This window comes from Hyla sarda, chromosome 1 (assembly GCF_029499605.1).
Source record: "Hyla sarda isolate aHylSar1 chromosome 1, aHylSar1.hap1, whole genome shotgun sequence".
NCBI lineage: Eukaryota > Metazoa > Chordata > Amphibia > Anura > Hylidae > Hyla > Hyla sarda.
In genome coordinates this window covers 432,142,823-432,167,560 of record NC_079189.1, presented here as the reverse complement: position 1 = coordinate 432,167,560, position 24,738 = coordinate 432,142,823, and the positions used below count along the sequence as shown (strand labels likewise).

Genomic DNA, 24,738 nt, shown 5'->3' with positions numbered 1-24,738 from the left:
GTCATTTATTGTTTAAACTAGTCTCCTTTCACATAAAAAGCCACAACCAAAAGTAATGTCAATCTTCAGAGAGTGGGACAAAAGAAAAAAAAAAAAAAAGCAATAATTCTCTGGTCCATCCTTTGCAAGCTAATACCAGCTAAGCAGCTCAGTCCCTTTAACATTGCAAAAATGGCCCCGATTTCCTACTGTAAACCCGACATGTTTAGGTTGGGTTGTACGCCAGATTCTGGCACATTGCGCCAGAAATTCTGTTATAAAAAAAAAATAAAAACTGGTAGCTTTCATTGGGGGACATTGATGGGTATATGCTCTTGCCACTAGGAGGTGCTGACACTAGGAAAAAAAAAATTCAGCTCCTCCCTGGCTGGATACACCCACCCACTGGAAGGGAGGTAATCAGTTTTGTCACAAAGCAGTAGCCAACAAGAGATATGTCTGAAGGACCCTAGAAAGGAATCCCGGATAAAAACCGGAAAAGATTATCCGGACCAGAAATAAAGAAATGGGTGGGTGCAGTCTCCCCCAATGAAAGCTATGAGAAAGATTTTACAGTGAGTACAAAAAATAAACTCCTTTTCTTGGTCACTCTTCATTGGGGGACACAGACACTGATGGGACGTACTAAAGCAGTCCCTGGGGTGGGAAACAACAACCACCAGAGAAGGGGACACAGTCCAGAGACTGAACCCCATCCACCTGCAAGGCTTGCTGGCGAGATCCGGAGCCTGGAAACCCAGAGTCTGGAAGCTCCACCACCCAGGAAGGATAGAGGAAACAATTCCAAAGGAAACTACGGAACCAGACAGAGGACTAGCCCGACTGGTACAAAGAAAAAAAAGGGGGGGCAACAAGAACCCCATCCAGCCGATTGAAGAGAATAGGGCGAGAAAACGCCAGGGAGAGCAACATACACCAGGAAGAAGGAGAGCACGGAAAAAATGGAGGCCAGAAACATCTGGAAAAAGGAAGAGACGAAACCATGCCGAGAGACATGATGCATCTAACCGATGACCAGGACTGACAAGCTTCAGGTTCCAGATTACCGTCTCAGGGTTACCATGAGGGGAGGAAGAGTGGACCCAGCGTATGACAGAGCCGGAACAGCAGTAAAAAGCGCAATGAGGGAATGACATCCACGCATAGGGTCAAGTTGGCCCGAATGGCGAAATCCGGCTGACCTGAACGAGAAGTAAACCAGCCGGACAAGGACCTGAACGTCCTGAGAAGAGCATCCCGGAATACCGGAGCTCTTAGGTCTCCTGGAAACCCCACACCTGTAAAGTGTGAGCATTCCTATATTAAGCGGAAAGCTCCAGGAGACGTACTGCCATGTTGGGATAACACGTAATGTGGCTCAGAGAGACCGCCCCACAAAAGGGGATTGCGAAGAAGAACTGGACAGGAGTGTCACACATGCCCGAGACCACCACATTACAAAGGCCCCAGGAAAAAGTGAAAACCATCCCAGAGATCAAGGCACACCACTGCCGCCTAGGAGGGGTCCCAACAAGAGAAAAAAAAAAAAAAACTCCCCACACTTGTAAATAGGGGATTGACAAGGAGAACAAGCCTTGGACCCAGCGGACCAAACAAACAGATCAGAAGACCCCAAAAACAACAACCCATCAGGGGAGGAATAGAGAGGGAGCCCAGATGAGACTCCCAGGGTCAGGGTACATGAAGGTCACCCCAGAAGACTGGTGTGTCAGTGCCGCGTAAATGTTAAATGGAAGGATGGACAACTCTTTCCTGGTGAGAACTCGCTGGATGGATGAGAGCAAAGGCAGGAACCATACAACAGATGGCGGTCAGACCGGCTATGGCCGAATCACACAAGACTTATAAACTCCCCCAGCAGAGGAGAGTGCCCTGGCTGCGAAAGCTGGTGATTGAACATAAGGCACAGGGGTGGCAAAGAAGGCTCAGGCATAGAGGAGGGAACACTTCGGAAGGGTCCCTCTGCTAGAAATGTATTGGCACCGGTTGGGGCACCCCATCGGTGGTCTGCCCTCGTATGGTGGAACTGGAAATTGGCCGCGGGTGCAGCGGACATGGCATGGTCATAGAATTTATCCCCAGTATGTCTCAAGGGAACATGCATCCTTGGCAAAGACCTGCCACGGTGTGTCGCATAAGGTCCCCTCCAGAGGAAAAAAGGATAGGGGCAAAAGAAGTCCCAATTCTCAGAAACAGAGGGAAGGACCATAACTCCGTCCATAAGGGAGTAACCCGGGGAACCTTGCGGACCCGAGGTAAGTCATGTGGAGTAAAAAAAATAAAAAATAAAAGTACTACCAAAATTGTGCCAAGATTAAATCGACCCTCCCCAGAGAGCTCATTGGTAGGAATAAAAACAGGAGCTGCAATACATGTGACGATCACAAGGGGGCAAAAATTTATATGATATAAAACACACATATATATCCATACATATACACACACACAAACACACATTTCATTTCCATGGCTACAAGGCCAAGGAGAAGATCTGTGCTGCTGAGAGTGTCCCCTATACACAGTATAAGTCCGATGGCAGAGCAGCAGGGGGAGAGGGAAGGAATAAACCCCGCTAGCAAAAACGCTCCAGAGAAGCGCCAGTGGACTGCATGGGAGCGCACGCGGGACGCCGACTCTGGAAAGGGCCGGCAGCTGCGCAGTGTGCAGACATGGTGTGCTAATGAATACTGCGGGAGAAGCAGGGGGATAAGACTGTGGCCGTCTGCGCCGTTTGGCACTATAGCTGTAGGGGCAGAGCAGCACTGCAGTCCCTCCAGCAGAGTAGCCACATGTAAAGACTGCAGGGATGGGTGCCGGAGAAGAAGAGCTAAACCGCCTCCTACTGACACTAGCTAAAACTACCTCGCTTACAGTAGTAGGATCTGACTTTTTTCCTAGTGTCAGCGCCTAGTGGAAAGAGCATATACCCATTAGTGCCTGTGTGCCCCAATGAAGAGCAACCGAGAAATGTAGGGAAACCTTGGTAAATACCGTGGGTAAAAAAAAAAAAAACATTTGGAGGCAATTAAAACCCACAAAGAAAACTACAATCCACTCTTCATAAATCAGGGCCAACGTGTTAGTTAGTAAATTCCTCATTGATAACATTCTGCCCTACAGTTCATGAGCCAGGACAAGCACTGAAAGCAAAAATTGCCCAAGACCAGATGAACTACTTGGGGGAGGGAAAGAAAAAAATAGCCCACCCTGAGTTGGTGACCAAATTAAGGGGGAAAGGAAGAAAAAAAAATTTCCAACCATAAATACTGCAGAAAGTTTTAATGTTATACCAAGCAATGTGCGCAAATATGAAGGGAAGTTAGAATAAATTGAAGTGGTTGCTTATTTTGTGTGAACCATAGATGTACTGAACAGAAGTTTCTGTTGCTTCTTCTTTCTCTTTCCTCCTTTCTCAACTGTAGTAAAAAAAACAAAAAAAAAACAAACACACATTACAGCAACTTAGACTACCAAATCACATAGATGGTGTTGTAATCATGATCTTACCAGATAATGGTGGAGTTGGAAGTGCAGTGTCTAGCTTTAGAAAGGCTGCCTCCATGGCTTCACTGAATGAGTTCTGGAAGCTTGGTACTGGGACTCGCTCAGAACAGTCACTCTCCCCATCACTGTCTGCAGGGGCTGTGCTCATAACTGGATTTTCTGTTGATTATAAAATTTGGTCAGTAAAACTCCCTTCTGTACAGGGCCATCTCTACATGCTCTGAGCTTAGGAATTCAGTGGTCAGTCCTAATAAGTAATTAAAGTCCTAATAGTGCAGACAATTCCCCGATTATACCAAATATGCCATGTTTACATTTGTTTGGAAAAGGGAAGGGGCTTTTATATAATTAAAAAAAAATATATATTTTTTCTATTTTACACTTTGTCCCCATTGGGGACTTTTACATGCAATTATTAGACTGCATTCATGGTTCAATGCTCTGCTATTGCATTGAACAGCGAGATCAGCGCTCTGCCAGGCTGCATCAGTGTACATTTATGCCCAAGTGCTATAAGTTCCAGACATGAACACACTTATACCCTGCATCGTCTAGGGTTAAGCCTTGCCATGAACATGACCACTAAATTAATGATTCATTATTTCATTTTTTTATAATTATTGTATTCGTTATTTTTATTACTTTCTGCATTATTATGCAGCCCATATGAATGATTGATTTGCATGCTATTTATAATTAATTTGCATAGATATGAATTGTGTTTGTAATTTTGCACTTTGCACTTTTGTCACTTTTTGCACTTAATACATATCTTTGCGTGCTGGCACTTATTTATTCTCATCACATCTTTCACCATTTCATTTTTAGTAACAAAATATTAGGTTATGTGCGCATAAATAGCGCTATTTGACTACATTATAAATCTACTGGCATCTATGGGCGTAGTTCTCTCTTCACTAATGGTGCGCTTGAGTGCACATGCCTGGGCCAGTCGCTTCCCTGTGCTCCGTTCTCCTCCCTCAGGTGACGTCACATAGTGCAGCTAATCTCGCGGGAGGATGACTGTGTTCCGGCAAGCGCACGGATCGTGGGGATGGCATCTCAAGCGCCATTCCATTTGGCGCCATTGCTTCTCCTTTCTATTGGTAAGGACCCTGCTGCCTCCCATATAAATAGCTCCAGATGTCCCCTCTCCTCATCACTCTCGGACGAAGCGGGGCGAAACGTGTTGGTGTGTGAGGTGGGGGAACACTGGAGTAAGTCTCTGTGTACCATGCATTGTATCTTTATGCTGCCTGTTATGCTGCCCATGGTTGGATTACTTGTGCAATATTATTGTGGACCTTCCTTCTTATTAAATTATTAGTCATTAATTTCTGAGGAGGTATTTAGTGTATTTTCCAAATATTATGACCAGCTGATACTATTTCATGCACTGATCTTGAGCGTATATATTATTTGCATCTATCTATATATAATATTTACTCAGTGTTCCCCCACTGTTATTTTTAAACTTGTCTGAGTGTTATGTTTTTTGTTTGTAGGTTTTCTTGTTGTCAATATGAATTAAATTATTATTATAAAATTTATAAACTTTGATACCACTTGTGTAGATACATTCATTTTAATATTCATTATTGGGTATAGATTTTTCTGTAGGTTATTAAATTAATGGAAGACCATCATCAGCACATACCTTTCTTTACTGAAACCTTTGGCCACAACTCTGGCTTTGCCTTGCCAACCCTTAGCATCTAGAAGGGGGAAACAAACATTTCAACTGTAAAAATTACTATCACTACCTGTGACAACCATTATTTGTTGGTTAGTATAAGATATATATTTATACAAATATGCATTATCAGTGTCACACCTGAGCAAAGGAAGGAGACTTTCCATCATCCTCACAGATTCCATGGAAATCGAGGGGGCTTTCTGGACAGTGACCAAAATTAGAGCCTTCATAAAGAATAAACAGGATTGAAAATCACTGCCAATATATATTTAAAAATAAAAATTTTATATCTATACAAAACGTGAACAATTCTTACTGGATTGAGAGGTAGGGCTACAGCTCAATGGAGAAGGTGTTAAAGAACTTGGAGTTTCTGCAGCAGGCAGCAAAGAAAGTGAACCAGGCACTGTGGATTCTGTTGCAGAACTGACTGCAGGGAACTGGTAGAGATTTTCAAGCGCAATCTGCACCTCAGGATCTGAAATAAATGTAAAGTTACTGATTTTCTAGATGACAAGGTTATGGACATACAATATGTAGCTACATACTGAAATTAGCCTCACTAATTCAGGTTGTGTTATGCATAAAGCATTTGGAACGTTTTTAGACCCTTTCACATTTTCATATGTTGCAAAAAAATAAAAAAATCTGCACAGTGGCTTTCAAAATGTTTTAAATGGCAGACAACCAAAACTCTTTCTAGAGCAGGCTACCCCAAAGTATTCAGAGGAAAAGGACCATGGTAAATAAAATGACCAACACCACAATGGTCACTGACTGGCCTCCAAAGACACGGGGGAGATTTATCAAACCCTACGCAAAGGAAAAGTTGCCCATAGCAACCAATGAGATCGCTTCTTTCATTTTACAAAGGCCTTGTTAAAAATGAAAGACGCGAACTGATTGGTTGCTATGGGCAACTTTTCCTCTGGACAGGTTTTGATAGATCTCCCCCACCATGTGCAAATGGTAGTAACTTCCAGAAGGGTCAAGCATCGCTACAGCACTCCACCAATCTGTCCAGAAAAACACAAAAGCCTGTCTAAGGTTTGCAAAAAAATAACCCCCCACCCAAACCAAGCACTGCTCATCACCTGCCCAATATCATCCCTATAGCGAAGTATGGTGGAAGTGTCTGCTGGTCCTCCGACATGAGTTAATATGCCCTTCTGGGATGCCTACTGCTCAGAAGAATAAGAGGATGCAGTGCTAGTGATGTCAAACACCTCTACACATTAAATGGAAATAGGTGGAGGTACAACAAAACTCCTTTAATCTATTTCACAGTAATTCAGGAATTAACTTACATTTTCCTTGCTTTTTGTTCTCTTCAATCTCAATTCTTTTCTCTCTGCGTCTTTCATCTCTAGCTTTCCGCTGACGTTGCCTTTTTCTCTTCTCCACTTCATCTAAAAATTAAAAATTTCAAAACACACATTACCGAAGGATTAGGTGTCTCAAAGGGGAACCTCAAGAACAAAAAGATGAGCCCCCTAAGTCAGTGTTTCTCAAGCGCGGTCCTCAAGACCCCCCCCCCCCCAGCCTTCGGCTGTCTGGGCATGCTGGGAGTTGTAGTTTTGCAACAACTGGAAGCACCCTGGTTGGGAAACCCTGAAATAGAGGGATGCAAATAAGAGCACGTATGGAACTATATCTCTCACCGGAAAAGTATGTTAGAGTTTCCTGCGAAACAGCTGGGGGTCCAAGCGACATCTCACAAATACTGAATTCACAGGTAAGTGGAAGATGGCACAGGTAACGGTGACGCCTACGCACCTCCTGCAAAAGGATTTAACATTCCCCAGTAAACACAATTGCAATCCATTTGTTAAGTATTTGCTTTTCTCAGTAAAATGTCAGTTCACCTCAGTCACTGTGAAGCCATCAATTTCAACCACTGAAGCGGTTATAGTTTCTGGACATCTTTCAAGGCTGCCATATTCATGAACCAGACAGCGAACATTGACAGGGTGGAGATACACATGCTGTCCATCCACAGCTACAAGGGCAATATTATTATATATTAAAATTGTTTTGTAAAAAAATAAAATAATTCAACTTAACACATGTACACGCACACACCTTGGTAAAAGTAGTAGTAATGCGGGTTTGCAAGTTGTCCAGATTCCAAAGGAACATCTTCCTGATGGCTGTCTGCAGTAAGAGTTGAATCATCTGAAGGGGCTAAATCACAGGCCTCGGCAGACACAGGTTCCACAGTCGCTTGATTTGTGGCTGCACAAAGTTCCTTATCTAGTGGATCAATGGTTTCCTCATCAAAAGCAGAGAGGTACTGCACCACCTATCAACACAAGATTCATAAAAAGGTTGTTTAATATTCTTTGAAACCAAGTGTTCAAATACCTAAGCAAAGTGCCGGACATCAGTGCATACCCATCATTTCTGTGAAACAGTAAGGGCCAGGTCACACTGAGAAATTCTGCAGAGAATTTTTTGCCTGTAACTTCCTGAGCAGAATCAGCTTGCAGAAGCGATGGGAATTCGGAATTCAATTCCGCCAAATCAATAAACATGTCTATTCTTTTGGTGGAATTCTGTGCAGACTGCATTAAAGTCATTGGGATTGCTGCAGGTCTGCGTGCTTATAGCAATTTATATCACTGGTGCCCGCTGGCCGCCAGAAAGACTCCAGGCAGACATTCTAAATGTATTGTACCTTAAAGAGTACCGGTCACCAAATAAAACTTTTCATATAGTGTTCCTTGTGTAATTAGCAGACACTTCCGCATTCACTTGCTTTTACAATCAACATAAATGTTTTTAAAATGTAATAGAAAAAACGGCCACAAGGTGGCTCTGTTCTGTTCCCTGCCACAATTAATACAGTGAGTTTGGTCTCCTCCTGGTCTGGCAGGAGACCAAACTCTGGAAGTGTTTCTCTGCACTGAGCTTGATTGAAAGCTGCACAGAAAGTGAAAGTACCACAGATTCTCAAAGGAAGCTGCACAGACTGAAAGCTGCAGGAGAGCCTCACTGATAGCAACACAGACTGAAACATGCACAGAGCCTGAGGTCTTCTATTCATCACAGCACTGCCACCATGTGAGGTCAAAAGTGGTCCCCCAGCAGGCTTCAGTGATGTCATGCCTGCTGGGAAATGTCCATTTTCTTCTGCTGGGAAATTGCAATGAGCAAGAAGAAAGGCAAGATACACAGCTTTTTTAAGATTTTTTTTAAGGGCTGGAGGGGTGTTCGTAGATCGGGAACATAGCTTGAGTTAGTTTAGAACAGTTTATTTGGTGACTGGTACTTTTTAATACACAATACTAAAATTTGTATTAATAAATGCTATGGTAGGTTCATGTCAGCGACATTTCCAATGGGGATTTTTGCCAGATCCGATAGGAGTTTGTCACACTAAAGTATTGACACACCTTAATATCATAGCCGCCTGGCTTCCTCTCTTCTATGTCTGTATCCAACGTCAAAGCCTCCATAGAGACAGCAGCTGCTTCAACTTCATGTCTCAGAGCCTGAAGACTTTCCTGACGATCCTGTTAAGATTTACAAATGACGCTTCGTGAAACAACAACCAATCACACCAACCACAACACAACCACAACCTTCATGTACTGATGACCTGCACAGAACTTTCCTCACATTGAGAGAAACTTCTCACCTTTTTTGCCCAGCCTACCCCCATAGCCTCAGGCACAATAATTTTGTTTCACCACTTACCTTCAGCTCCTGAATGGCAGCTTCTATAAAACAGGCTTCTGGGGTTTTCCCCTCAATACTGTACTGCTCTAGTAGTGCAGCCTTCTCCTCAGATATCACTTGGCTGAGGATCTGGTCTCTTGATGCTAGAAGAAGCTTTGAGAATAGGGTATGCTCCTCGTCTGGAAATAAAATATTGTTGTTACTTATATAGGAACGGTCATTATAAAGCTTTTTATATGTCAAAAAGGGACAGTTTATCAGTTTGGGTCCAATCAGTAAAAAGAGCCAGGAGAAGCCTGCTCTACCCTGAATCTGTGACCAAGTAAATCCCATACGTTTATGGGACTGTCTCGCTCACAGACAGCGTGCAGAGAGAAACGCATGGCCAACGGCTTCTCTCCCTGCTCGTTCTACTGATTCTTTTACATGTAAAGTCTAAGTTTTCACTGTCAAGTTTTAGTTTACACCAATTATTAGTTTGCTTACTTTAGGTAATGCAGTAAGATTTTGGTGCATGGCATTTTAGACCACATCCACTTTCTGTCCATGGCACACTTTAGCTGAGAATCACACCTTTTCAAGCAAGGTGTATTTTCCTATTCTGTTTGGCACACAGCACAATAAAATGTGTCTTAATTTCTTAATTGATTTGCATCACAAATCTGGTGCATTTGGAGCCAAAATTGGGTCAAAATCATTGTAAGTGTGGGCCAGATTCACTACTAAAATGCAACAGAATTCTGGTGCAATTTGCTCCTCCCAAAAATGGCGTATATGACTTGCATCACATTTATTACGTGTTTGGACACTTCTGTGCCTCTATTAATTCAGGTTGTGGTTTTGTTCAGAAGGACCTGTGACCAACTGGAAAAAAAATTAAATTTGTTAAATAGATTACACGCTTTAACAGTTTGATCCCAGCCTTCTGTACCCAAGATGTGAGAGTTTAGAATTTATCTAACAATTCAGGAAATTGTCACATGGGTGTGAACGTTAATAACGGAAATAAATATCAGGTGATAATCATGATTATCAGTGTTGAGGGATAGCCAATGTCATTGTTTACATCTACCACAGTAGTGCACCTAAATTCTTGTATTATTCTAATTGTTACACATCCACACCATCTATCTGGTGTAGGATTCTATTGTGGCACTTGTAGTCCGCTGCAGGCATCCTCCATTGTATGCATTTTTATGCTGGGGATCGCCCAGCGGACTACAAGGGCAGGATCTGCTCCCCCTGTATAAATGCACAATTGTATAACTGCATTGGGGGTTGAGCACCTCCAGCCATTTGAGACCAGGTCTTTATTGTTGCTGATAATCAGGATTACACAGTTAGCGGGCTATGTATTCCACATTCACACCACCTGACTGTATAACTTGCCCATCCCCTGGTAGTCCCTCCCAATATTAAAATAAAGTTCACATCCATCTGACAATTCCCTGAATTGTTACACAAACTATGAACCCTCATATCTTGAGAATAGGAGGGTGTATCAAGAAACTAAAAAGGTGTGATCAGGACACCCTAATTTAAAGAAAATTGATGGAAAACCTCTCTTTGGGAGTGGCCATGGGTCCTCTTAAAAGGGGCATGGCCTAAATGTGATGTCCTGAGTCAAAGTTTTGCCAATAGTCAACCAATACTCTAAACTCGGGGCCGATACTAGCCATTTCCATGGTATTGGGGACTTGTTCAATGTCCCCGATACCAAATCCGATACCTGCTGCCCCGTCCACATCATGGCGTTCCATGGAGGAGAATGTGACACACACACACACGTCACATACTCCTCCATAGGACGCCATGATGCGGACGGGAGAACGAGGCAGCAGAGCGGCAGCACCTGTCAGAGGACAGCCGCAGGTGAGCTGTCTACAAGGGTGGGGCCTGCTACTAATGTCTAAAGGGGGGGGGGCTGCTTCTAATGTCTACAAGAGGGGGTGCCTGCACTGTCTACAAGGGGGGGCAGGTGGCTATTTACAATGGGGCTACAACAAGGACCCACATATCAGCACGGTAAGCAGCACCAGAAACCAGGTCACCCTGGTGTCACATTCCCTTTAAAATAAAAGTACTCGTAATTGGTATCGGCGAGTACTAGAATTAAAGTATCGGTACTCAGTCTTTAAAAAAAAAAAAGTGCATCAGGACATCCCTACTCTAAACTGAGCCAGAACCATCTACAGTGTGAACAGCATGAGCTGTGTGAAAAATGTACCACTTCCCTAGCATGTCTACTTTCACTTTATGCTGTCTGGCCATTAAACAACGTTAATACATTTGGGCCAAAGGGTTAATCTCTTACCTCCCAGATGAATAGGCTCATCCAGTTTCATCCACTTAGATTTGGGCATAGCCACCAACACACCCTTCTCTCTTCTCATCAGCTGCATTGTAATGGTGTCACCAACAACATGCAGTTGTCGCTCTGTTGTGACAACACTGAAGATTGGGGGGGGAAAAAAAGTAGATAAACATGGGCAGAATTTCATTCGTGAGATTCAAACAATTGCAATAAAGTCTTAAATTGGTTAACTAATTTCGTAAAGCCATATAGATAACACTAATATTAGGATATAAGCAGTAACAAGTACAAGTTTCCCTGCACTTGTAGACAACCATGTAAACAATGGCCCTTAAATAGCAATCCATTAAGGGCTACATATCTACATTCCTTATAAGCAGGCCACATTTTTGCCCCCCCCCCCCCCCCCATTACACTTTAAACACCATTACCTTTTCAGGTCTTTTTTAATGACTGAGCTGTAACAAATTGGACATCTACTCCAGTCTTTTTCACTTAGCGACAGGTAGTGCAATATACAAGCCCAGCAGTAGATATGTCCACATCGAGTGATCTTCGCAGCAACCGGAGGATATAGACATATAGGACAAGATGGCACTTCATGACAAGGGATGCGCTAAAGCAGAAGCAAAAACAGATGCCATAAATGCTATAATTACAACTTGATCCTAAAGCATTCAAAAAGGTGATTTCCTCAATAAAAAGTCCTTTCCTATATAAACATATAAAAGGTAGGGTTGGGCAGTATACCGATTCATTCCAAATACCGGAATTTTTATGCTGCACGATATGAGTTTTTCCCATACCGCAATACCGGTTGGGCCCCTCCCCCTTGGGAATGAATTATCAGCCCAGCGCTGCGCTGTCCCCACATCGGGGAAATCATGTGACCCGCCAGCGCTGTTCTGCTTCCCCCCCCCCCAAATCATGTGACCCGCCGATGTCCCGCCCCGGCCAGTGATAGGCTGAGCCCACTGTCATGTAAGGAGCTCTGGCCGGCTTCTTACATGACAGTGCGTTTAACCTATCACTGACCGGGGTGGGACATCGCTGTGGCTAGTGATAGGCTGACGGCTGTCCGAAGTTCCCATCCCCAGCACAAGGCCGACGTAGGCAAGTTAAAGTTTATTTTCTTTATCTTTTGCAGCCCGGGCATAGGAATACAGTGTACAGCAGTGGTCTCAAACCTGTGGACCTCCAGCTGTTGCAAAACTACAACTCCCAGCATGCCCGGACAGCTGTTGGCTGTCCGGGCATGCTGGGAGTTGTAGTTTTGCAACGTCTGCAGGTTGGAGACCACTGGCGTACAGTGCGTTCCAGCGCCAGCGGCCCCCAACAAAGAGGAGGAGGGCAGTGCTTGCGGGTGACATGTGAGTAGTACCCCGCTGGGCTGATAATTGGAAGGAGCAGAACAGCGCTGGCGGGTAAATACCGTGGAACCGCCATAAGTTACAAAAATACCGTGATACACATATTTGGTCATACCGGCCAGCCCTAATATAAGGGAACATTTATATCAGAGATGGGCCATGCGCTCAAGACTTTAGCAGAGTGGAAGAGCCTCTACAAAGACTGGATCGTACACAAGAGGAGTGTGCGGCTGTCTACAGCTTCCTCCAAGCAATGCCAGCTGATCTCTGGGGCCCAGTCTTCTAGCTGAAGAGATGCTGCCTACTTGGGACCACCCCTTAAATTCTAATAACAAATGACCGCTCAGTTCTAAGTATTTTTAGAGTAACCAGAAATAACCTGCTGGATGGTGAGGAGCTGTACAAGTCTGGCTTGGCTCAAGTCAGCAATGTAAAAAAGCATAAGACTTTAAACTGATAAACCTGAAAATCTTAGGAATATTGGTAATGTTTCTACATTGATCCCACTTAAATAACCAACCTTCAAGTCTGGAGAAAATGTGACCTTGACCATTCAAAAGTTTTTTGTTTAAAAATAATTACAATGCCCATTTAGTCAATTACATCATATAAAAATGAATAAACTAGGACAGCTTCGAGTGTGAGGACATTTATCAAAACCTGGGCTGCCACGCCCCCTCCCATAGACTTGCATTGAGGGGGTGGGGCCTGACGTCACACAGCACAGAGTCGTGACGTCACGATCTTCAGTCCCTGTGGTCGGGAGCCAGAACCTCCAGAGTTTCCGGAAACAGATACGGTGGGTGCTGCATGCTATATTGCGGGGGTCCCCAGTGGTGTCACCCCCACGATCAGACATCTTATCCCCTGTCCTTTGGATAGGGGATAAGATGTCTAGGGGTGGAGTACCTACAGTCCCATATAAGGGCTTGTTTTTTGCATCACCAATTGCACTTTGTAATGACATTACTTCTAGTATAACAATCTGCGGTGAAAAAAAACAAAAACAAACGTATTTGTGGGGTGAAATGAAGAAAAAAAAAATGCCATTTTGCAACTTCAGGGCTTCCAGTTCTACACAGTGCACTTTTCGGTAAAAATGACATTGGCCCTCATTTACTTAGACTTACAACCAGATTTTCTATCTTGGCATTCTTACCCGACTGCTTTTTTCCCCTGGTATTTATTATTATGTTGCATCCTGTTTGTCGCACGTGGGTTTTGTTGGTTTTGGTTTCCAACTCCTCTGAGTTGTCGGGAAAAAATCCACAACAATTCAACAAATTCGGGTTGGAAACCTTTATAAATACGTGGGAAAGCTCAGAAATGTCGGGTTACGCCCCTTTTTCGGGTTTGGGAGAATCCACATCGGGTCCGTCGGGAAAAAATGTCGCATCGTGTCGCAGACTGGCGCACGATGTCTGCGACATGTCGCAGACAAAGATGCGCCAGAAAAACCCGACAAAAGAAGTCGGGTTTAGAATAGTAAATGAGGGCCATTGTCTTTATTCTGTAGGTCCATACGGTTACAGGTATACCCAATTTATGTTGGATTTATTTGACAACTTAAAAAAAAAATAAAAAATAAATGCACCAAAATTAGAATGTTTAAAATTGTCATCTTCTGACCCCTATACATTTTTTTTTTTTTTGCGCATATGGGGCTATATGAGGGCTTATTTTTTGTGCCATGGTCTGTAGTTTTTATCGGTACAATTTTTGTTTTGAAAGGACTTTTTGATCGTTTTATTAATATTTTATGGAATATAAAGTGACCAAAAATTCACTATTTTAGACTTTGGTATTTTGTTTACGTGTACGCCATCGACCGTGCAGTTTAGCTAACCTTACATTATAATAGTTCAGACATTTTGCACGCGGCGGTACCACATATTATTACATTATTTTATTTAAAAAATAGAAAAAGAGGGGTGATTTAAACTTATGGGGGGGCAACCTTGGGGGGGGGGGGGGGTACCCACCCGGCTTATTCACATGTATTCTCTTATTTTACCACTTTTTACTTTTTTTTTAGCCCCCTTAGGGGCTATACTATGAAATCTTCTGATTGCATACACTGTTCAATGCTATGCCATTGCACAGCATTGATCAGTGTTACCGGCGCTCTGCTGCTCTAGGCATGGAAAAACAGGTCACCAATTGGACGAGGAGGTAGGTACACTTCTGTAGTCCAGTAAGCTGATCGGGACATCAGCTCCGCTGAGCTGCCGGGATAGTTTCACTTTCAGTTTAGACGCCGCAATCAAAGTTGTCTATAAGGTAAATGCCGGGCATCGGCCCGATCGGCGGTGCCCGGCATTAGCCGTGGGTCTTGGCTGCCCGTAGCAACTGGGACCCACGGTTTAACCCATTCTCCGCTTGTGAGAACGGTTTAAGCCCCTTAGCGGGACACAGGACGTACAGGTACGCCCTGAGTCCTTAAGGGCTCGGAATAGGGGCATACCCGTACGCCCTGTGTCCTTAAGGATTTAAAGTTATACAAGATTAGAAAAACATAGCCGTCTTTTAAAAACAGTGTCATGCCTGTACTCAGGTTGGGTGTGGTATTACAACTTTGCTCCACTCGAAGGCAACCGAGCTGCAATACCACGCACAATCTTAGGACCAGAGTGGTGCTGTTTCCGGAAAAAAAAGCAGATATGTATTTCTATCTAGGATAAATCCTTTAAAAGCAAAGCACTATAAGCACTGTAACACATTAATAACTAGCTGGAGTAATGCTACGTTAATATCCAGAACAGTCCAAGCTGGTTTATGATCAGAACAAAGGTCAACGTTGATCTGGTTGAATCAGCAGAGATGAAAGTTCAGAAGACAAGGGCTAGAGACTGCAGCAAATGCTAAATGGCTGCTTTTCTAAACCAAAAACAACAGTTTATACCAAAACTAAAGCTGTAGAGCAGTACAAAGCAAGCAAAAAATGTTTTCAAGTTTTTTTTTATTTTAAATGTATATATTCTGACATTGTGCAGAAAATTGATCACTTACCACTTGCTCCACCAGATCCCAGCTGACAAGTGTGTCTGGATCAGTGAAATGTACACTATAATCATTATCCTCCAACACCACAAACTGGCAACTAGAACAACAAAGGCATGAACACACACCTATTAGAATCCATGCATTAAGATAGCGTTTAATAGAGAAGACAAAATTGGATGTTACCATGAGTCCACAATTGCAAGACAAAACCTTTACCATTCTTTTACATGAGAATATACAATACAGATGAGGTTTGGCCATAAATGGATGTCCTCTTTGAAGCCAGTGGCTACCTGTCCATATAACATACGTTCTGATCACATCAGAGGAGTCATGTTACCACACTATTCTTTGCCACCTAATACATTTCTACACACTCACAATATGCATTTGTCCCCATTAACCTTGAATACAACATACCAGGGGTTAATAGGGACCAAAAGTGTATTCGGTAACATATTCCCAGCCTTTCAATATATTTTGGTTTTCTTGCAGATATCTAAAAGCAAAATAACTCAAACTGTATTTAGACATGACAAATAGAGATGAGCAAAGTTACAGTAAATTCGATTTGTCACGAACTTTTCGGCTCGGCAGTTGATGACTTTTCCTGCGTAAATGAGTTCAGCCTTCAGGTGCTCTGGTGGGCTGGAAAAGGTGGATACAGTCCTAGGAGACTCTTTCCTAGGAATGTATCCACCTTTTCCAGCCCACGGGAGCACCTGAAAGCTGAACTAATTTATGCAGGAAAAGTCATCAACTGCTGAGCCGAGAAGTTCGTGACGAATTGAATATACTGTAAGTTCACTCATCTCTAATGACAAACTGAGAACTTACTTGGCTTGCAGGAACAACTCCTTGTTAAAAGGTTTATTCCCCCACTTGTTTCTTCTGCCCCAATTTCCATGTCCATCTCTATGAGCTCCAGGATGCCCACGTGGTTCATACGTAAAGTTTAACAAGTGGTTCAAGCTTATTTTCTTAGGTCCTGAATATTGGGCTGGGCTAAACTCTGCCCGTTGAGTTTCTGCTACCTACAAACAAGATATATAGTGTCAGTTTTCAGATTCAATCTTATCTTATGTTTCATCCCAATGAACTCAACCATTATGGAGGCCATGTTAAAGAGGTCATAGTTAATCCTATGGCTTACTGTGCAACAAAACAAAAGCTGACATACTTACCTCACCTGCTCCCCCATTGCTGCAGATGTCCGATCTTTCAGTCACCACTCCTGTAGCATGGAAACAGCCATCACAGGTAAAGATAGCAAAGGAGCAAGTTTGGGAAGATATGACCACTGCAGCGCTTGTGAAGCGGGTGAGGCAAGTACGTGGAAGTTTGTTCTTTTATTTCAGAAGGAGTCATAGGATTAAAAAGGGGTTCACCCATCAATGGAAGTTATCACCTAAGCTCAGGATAAGGGATACCATCTTATTGAAAGGGGTCCAACCGCTGAGCCACCCCGATCTCCAGAACAGGTAACAGTGTCTCCCCTGAAAATGGAGTAGCACTCACGTGTGTGCAGTCCCAGCAGTTGGCCCCTTGCAGTCAAATGGTCATCCCTGACCCTAAGGATAGGGGATATCAGGGGCAAACCCCTTCAATTAAGGACATTTCCAAGAAAACCTCAGTTATTTTCATTTGTGGCAATGAAAGATTATTTTTAATAGCTATGCAAAAAACCATCAAGAAAACCTAGTTTTGCATCTCACCTCTTCTCTTCTGCCATACATGTACTGTTTTGATCCTCCTCTCTGAGGGGGAACCTTGTTAAAAGTCTTGCTTTTCTGTGGACCGGGGCGGCGGGTCTGTCCGGCAAAGCTCTCATTTTTGGGGTAAGTGTTTTCACGTTTACGGTTATATCGCTGCTTTGAGCTACTGCCATTCTTTCCATCTGAAATTCAGAAACAGTAAATATTAGTAACATTTGACACAAAAGCTAAAAATAAAAGGTTGGAGAAAAAAAAAAAAAAAAAAATGAGAAGCATCTCCAACTGCCAGCAGGAGAGCGACAACCTATTCCATATTAGAAAATATAATGTACTTTCTGCAAGTTAGGCTCAGCAGCTACATGGCTTCCGGCATTTACAGTTATGTAGAGATGAGTGAATCCGAATATTAGGGATCGACCAATATCAGTTTTTTAGGGCCGATAATCGGTGGAGGTTAGGGCCGATAGCCGATAACTTATACTGATATTCCGATATAAGTTATCGGCTATTTATCCCCCCCGCGACACCGCTGCAGATCATTGATTTAAAGCGGGCGCTTTAAATCAATGCACTGCAGTGGCTTTTGCGGTGCCATAGGCTGCCGCCGCCACCACCACCACCCGCTTCTCTCCCCCTACCTGTCAGGGTAGTCCGGGCCATCCATCCTTCCTGTAGTGTCCGGCGGCATTCCTGGTGAACCGGTCCGGGCTGTCCTTCTCCAGGGGGTCCTCTTCTCCACTCCGGGCAGGCTACGGCCTAGTAACGCAGCATAGACGCCGCTGCGCAGTGACGCCCGTGCGCAGCGACGCACCTGGCTTCACGGCGTAGCAGCGTCTATGCAGCGTACTAGGCCGGAGCCTGCCCGGAGTGGAGAAAATGACCCCCCCGGAGGACAGCCTGGACCGGTTCACCCTCCACCCAGAATGCCGCCGGACACTACAGGAAGGATGGATGGCCCGGACCACCCCCATTACGGGCAAGTTTAATTTTTTTTATTGACTCGGAGGGTGGGGGAGGGGCCCGACCGGTATAGCGGTATGGGCAAAAATCGATACCGTGGGCGGTCGTGGTGCGGTGGGGGGGTCAGTCGCGGTGCGGGCGGGGCATTATTGGCTTATTGGCAAGGTAATTGCCGATACCGATAGCTTATTGATGGTTATAGGAAGCGACTGATTTCAGTTATTTTTTCCAAAGGGTGTGCAACCAAATATTAAGTTAAGGGTGCCAATAATTTTGTCCAGAAAATTTGGGGAGTTTGGTGTCACATTATGTCCACTTTGCTTTTCTTCCTCCTTTTTTGGTTTAGTTCCAATACACACAAAGGGAATTAACATGTGTATAGCCAGACATGCAATCCTTTTCTGTGAGAAATACTTAGTTTTCAAGAAAAATTTCAGGGGTGCCAACATTTACGGCCATGACTGTATATAGCGTTCTCTCAGGAGGGAGGAGCCTGGGAGCTGCCGAGACAACACTGCACTGAAAATGTCAAGACTACACAACAAGGGGTATTTTAAGCAAAAGCATGCTGAAGCCTGAACAGTTTGTGATAACACTATCAGTGAGTTGTCTTTGAAAGATAGCTTCATTTTAAAGTGTATCTGTCACTTTCAAATTATTTTTTTTTTTTTGAGCTGTGTCATGATTGCTAGAACGACCAGGTAGAAAACGCACATGGCTGAGCGCTCCTTTCCCTGCACCTGATAGAGAAGAAGAAAAAAAAAAAAACAGACTTGCACTGAAAGTTCATCACAGTCACATAGCACAGAGCCACATGTGAACAAGCTTCTGACTGAATGTTCAGACCATGACCAACGTTTCTTTTACATGTCAAAAGTTTTCTAAAGTGAATGTGCCATTAAATGATACTGGAATACCTCTTAAAGGGGTTATCCAGGAAAAAACTTTTTATATATCAACTGGCTCCAGAAAGTTTAACAGATGTGTAAATTACTTCTATTAATCCTTTCAGTACTTATGAGCTTCTGAAGTTAAGATTGTTCTTTTCTGTCTAAGTGCTCTCTAGAGATGAGCAAATTTACAGTAAATTCGATTCGTCACGAACTTCTCGGCTCGGCAGTTGATGACTTATCCTGCATAAATTAGTTCAGCTTTTAGGTGCTCCCGTGGGCTGGAAAAGTTGGATACAGTCCTAGGAGACTCTTTCCTAGGACTGTATCCACCTTTTCCAGCCCACGGGAGCACCTGAAAGCTGAACTAATTTATGCAGGATAAGTCATCAACTGCCAAGCCGAGAAGTTCGTGACGAATCGAATTTACTGCAAGTTCGCTCATCTCTAGTGCTCTCTGATGACACCTGTCTCAGGAACCACCCAGTTTAGAAGAGGTTTGCTATGGGGATTTGCTTTTTAACTGGGCGGTTCCCGAGACAGGTGTCATCAGAGAGCGTTTAAGACAGAAAAGAACAACCTTAACTTCAGAAGCTCATAAGTACTGAAAGGATTAAGATTTTTTTAATAGAATTTACAAATCTGTTTAACTTTCTGGAGCCAGTTGATATATAAAAAAAAGTTTTTCCTGGATAACCCCTTTAAAGTTTTGCGAGAAGTTGGTTGGTTTCCGCCGATTCTGGCAGAAGTGGCCTGGGAAAAGGATTGGGTATTCTAGCTTATTTAGCAGACTGACCCTCTTGTTGTCTAACATGGTCACACCAGCGTTTTCTAGGGGTGAGGTAAATACAGGATAATATTTTGCTTCAGTTTTCATTTGAAATCACTTGTGCAAATATGCCAGTCGAAAGACTGAAAGCTGGAGGGAAGGCACCTTCACAAAATGGGAACGAGTAAGGACTATCGGGGAGATTTATTAAAACTTGTCCAGACAAAACGTTGCTGAGTTGCCCATAGCAACCAATCAGATCGCTTTAATTATTCACAGGCCTTTTCAGAAATGAAAGCAGCAATCTGGTTGCTATGGGCAACTAAGCAACTTTTCGTCTGGACAGGTTTTGATAAATCTCCCTATGGCTCTAGCAGTCATGATCTGCAATAAGAAAAACATTACAGACATAGTTTACAATTGTCTTGAAATGCCACTATTAAAAATGGATTCCAAACGAAACATGGGGGGAAAAAAAAAAAATTAGATACTGCAGGAAATTCTTTGTCTGCTTAAAGGGGTTATCCAGGAAAACTTTATATATCAACTGGCTCCAGAAAGTTAAACAGATTTGTAAATTACTTCTATTAAAAAATATTAATCCTTTCAGTACTTATGAGCTGCTGAAGTTGAGTTTTCTGTCTAAATTCTCTGACGACACCTGTCTTGGGAACCGCCCAGTTTAAAATCAAATCCCCATAGCACACCTATTCTACTCTGTGTAGTTCCCAAGACAAGCAGAGATGTCAGCAGAGAGCACTGTTGCCAGACAGAAAACAACTCAACTTTAGCAGCTGATAATTAGTGAAAGGATTAAGATTTTTTAATAGAAGTCATTTACAAATCTGTTTAACTTTCTGGAACCAGTTGATATAATATAAATAAAAAGTTTTTTTTCCTGGAATACCCCTTTAACCCCTTAAGGACGCAGGACGTAAATGTACGTCCTGGTGAGGTGGTACTTAACGCACCAGGACTTACATTTACGTCCTAAGCATAACCGCGGGCATCGGAGCGATGCCCGTGTCATGCGCGGCTGATCCCAGCTGCTGATCGCAGCCAGGGACCCGCCGGCAATGGCCGACGCCCGCAATCTCGCGGGCGTCTGCCATTAACCCCTCAGGTGCCGGGATCAATACAGATCCCGGCATCTGCGGCAGTGCGCGATTTGAATTAATGATCGGATCGCTCGCAGCGCTGCTGCGGGGATCCGATCATTCATAACGCCGCACGGAGGTCCCCTCTCCTTCCTCCGTGCGGCTCCCGGCATCTCCTGCTCTGGTCTGTGATCGAGCAGACCAGAGCAGGAGATGACCGAAAACACTGATCTGTTCTATGTCCTATACATAGAACAGATCAGTATTAGCAATCATGGTATTGCTATGAATAGTCCCCTATGGGGACTATTCAAGTGTAAAAAAAAATGTAAAAAAAATGTAAAAGTAAAAGTAAAAAAAAAGTGAAAAATTCCCTCCCCCAATAAAAAAGTAAAACGTCCGTTTTTTCCTATTTTACCCCCAAAAAGCGTAAAAAATTTTTTTTATAGACATATTTGGTATCGCCGCGTGCGTAAATGTCCGAACTATTAAAATAAAATGTTAATGATCCCGTACGGTTAACGGCGTGAACGGAAAAAAAAAATACATTTTATTTAAAAAAAAAATAATGTATTAAAAGTTTTTTATATGCAAATGTGGTATCAAAAAAAAGTACAGATCATGGCGCAAAAAATGAGCCCCCATACCGCCACTTAAACTGAAAAATAAAAAAGTTATAGGTCATCAAAATAAAGGGATTATAAACGTACTAATTTGGTTAAAAAGTTTGTGATTTTTTTTAAGCACAACAATAATAGAAAAGTATGTAATAATGGGTATCATTTTAATCGTATTGACCCTCAGAATAAAGAACACATGTCATTTTTACCATAAATTGTACGGCGTGAAAACAAAACCTTCCAAAATTAGCAAAATTGCGTTTTTCGTTTTAATTTCCCCACAAAAATAGTGTTTTTTGGTTGCGCCATACATTGTATGAAATAATGAGTTATGTCATTACAAAGGACAACTGGTCGCGCAAAAAACAAGCCCTCATACTAGTCTGTGGATGAAAATATAAAAGAGTTATGATTTTTAGAAGGCGAGGAGGAAAAAATGAAAACGTAAAAATTAAATTGTCCGAGTCCTTAAGGGGTTAAATCCTTCTGATAGACACCATTAAAGTCAACAGGATCCGTCGGCGTCTGCAGTGGCCCCATAGATGTAAACAAAGGCTAAGCCTAAACTTGCAGATCTGCCAACGATTAATTCTTTAGTATAAGCCAAGACAGTGGGGGAAACAATTATTTTGTCCGCTTAAATACCAGACACCGTGCCGACCCATTAAAGTCAATGGTCTGCTGGGTAAAGTTTGAGTGTCATGCAATGGATCCAGTGTACATTGTTCTGCTTCCATTATGGCAAAAAATGGATATACTATTGCATACAAGCACAGCTAAGATACAAAGTATCCGAGGGAGAAATGTACAAGGTAAAACCAAGGCTATATTTACTGAATACTACTGTCACCTACATTCACTGGAAGAAAAAAAAGACTGACATTTGTTTTATTTTCCTGAAGTACAGTAAGTAAACAAAGCAGAGGACACATTACACAGGGTGGAGACATTATCTGCCACAGCACAACAGGGTGGAGCGTCCATGTAACCAGATCAGATGGGGAAGTGAACTGAGGCCGGGTAGAGAGACTCTATAGCAGTGATCTTCAACCTGCAGATGTTACAAAACTACAACTCCCAGCATGCCCGGACAGCCGTTGGCTGTCCGGGCATGCTGGGAATTGTAGTTTTGAAACGTCTGGAGGTCCATAGGTTGGAGACCACTGCTCTATAGAGATAGACTCCCCCCAGCCTGTCATGTTGCCTCAGTTCACTTCATCTGATCTGGTTGACATGGACGCTCCACCCTGTTGTGCTGTGGCAGATAATGTGGCCTATAAGCAGAGCCTTGTATCTCAGCACATGAGTTGGATACTGAGTACCCAGAGCTGATAAGGGGAAGGAGGAAAAACTCTCCAAGTCCCTTACTCCTTGCACTGGTCCCAGTACTATGCCAGCAGTGGTATTAATATGGGGCAAGGCACCAGTCTACTTTACCAAACCATGGCCATCTACAGCACTGGTTTATCAGGGTCCTGACACTAAGCTAAGGAATCCAACAAAGTGTCACCCAGCTTTCCTATGTATCCAGTACTGATGTGTAGCTATACAAGCTTGGGACACCCCAAGTAGTCTCTGTCATCACCCAGCTTTCCTATGTATCCAGCACTGATATGTAGCTATACAAGCTGGGGACACCCCATGTAGTCTCTCATCACCCAGCTTTCCTATGTATCCAGCACTGATATGTAGCTATACAAGCTGGGGACGCCCCATGTAGTCTCTCATCACCCAGCTTTCCTATGTATCCAGCACTGATATGTAGCTATACAAGCTGGGGACACCCCATGTAGTCTCAATTATCACCCAGCTTTCCTATGTATCCAGCACTGATGTGTAGCTATACAAGCTGGGGACACCCCATGTAATCTTGGTCATCACCCAGCTTTCCTATGTATCCAGCACTGATGTGTAGCTATACAAGCTGGGGACACCCGATGTAATCTCGGTCATCACCCAGCTTTTCGTATGTATTCAGCACTGATATGTAGCTATGCAAGCTGGGGACACCCGATGTAGTCTCGGTTATCACCCAGCTTTCCTATGTATCCAGCACTGATGTGTAGCTATAGAAGCTGGGGGCGCCCCATGTAATCTCGGTCATCACCCAGCTTTCCTATGTATCCAGCACTGATGTGTAGCTATACAAGCTGGGGACACCCCATGTAATCTTGGTCATCACCCAGCTTTCCTATGTATCCAGCACTGATGTGTAGCTATACAAGCTGGGGACACCCCATGTAATCTCGGTCATCACCCAGCTTTTCGTATGTATTCAGCACTGATATGTAGCTATGCAAGCTGGGGACACCCGATGTAGTCTCAGTTATCACCCAGCTTTCCTATGTATCCAGCACTGATGTGTAGCTATAGAAGCTGGGGGCGCCCCATGTAGTCTCGGTCATCACCCAGCTTTCCCAAGTACAGATTACTATCTGGATGAAATCAGTACGAGGTGACAACCACCTGTATGCTGTAGATCCCCACCGTCCTCCCCAGACAGCAGTGAGCCCCAGGCAGCGGCCACTACCGGCCATTATTACCATTCTTGGGCTTATCCCCGGAAGGCCCCGCGGAGCCCGAGCGGTTCTGGGTCTTGCTGCCGTTGCTGGATCCGGGCTCCATGTCTGTGGCTGAGCTCAGCGGCATAGACCGCGGGGAGGGCGGGAGAAGCACCGTGCAGGGGCCGGTGTGAAGCCAAGAGCATGGCGTTCAGACGCTGCGGACAACGGAGAGCGGGATTCATGGCGACATCTTGATCTCCAACCAGAAAGAAAAGAAAAAAGGAACACAGAAGCCGGAGAGAAGAGTGCGGGGCTGGAGCGGGAGCGCGGGGCTCCACCGGAGGAGTCGGGATCTGAGCGCTGCGGCCCTACAGAGCACAGAACGGAGAACAGCGGGCCCGGCCGGAGGAGACGAGTGCGGGGGAAGGAGTCCTGGACGGGAGCAGCGGCCCCACAGCACCGGGAACGGGCTGGACCCGGATGGTGCGAGCCCTGGGGGACTCACGGGACTGGTCGGTGTGGGGTTCCCCTCTGCTCCCGTGAAGGGGCAGACAACTGTAACCGCGGCTGTAATGGCGACTGCCCGCCTGACGGTGTACAGTTCCCGGATGACGA

The 24,738-nt window shown here is 44.0% G+C and overlaps 1 protein-coding gene across 1 annotated transcript; it reads right to left on the bottom strand.

Moving 5' to 3' along the window:
* Nucleotides 1–259: 259 nt before the first annotated feature.
* On the bottom strand, nucleotides 260–24,714 carry RNF10 (ring finger protein 10). The gene is made up of 17 exons (XM_056530239.1): nucleotides 24,163–24,714; nucleotides 17,284–17,465; nucleotides 16,406–16,602; nucleotides 15,575–15,665; nucleotides 11,627–11,811; nucleotides 11,196–11,332; nucleotides 8,900–9,060; nucleotides 8,596–8,715; nucleotides 7,283–7,502; nucleotides 7,066–7,199; nucleotides 6,862–6,979; nucleotides 6,508–6,609; nucleotides 5,517–5,678; nucleotides 5,339–5,424; nucleotides 5,162–5,219; nucleotides 3,508–3,663; nucleotides 260–3,416 (listed from the first exon to the last, which is right to left on the bottom strand). Exons 1-17 carry the CDS (start codon nucleotides 24,266–24,268, stop codon nucleotides 3,343–3,345), a joined length of 2,289 nt encoding a protein of 762 aa, XP_056386214.1. The 5' UTR covers nucleotides 24,269–24,714; the 3' UTR covers nucleotides 260–3,342.
* Nucleotides 24,715–24,738: the final 24 nt, after the last annotated feature.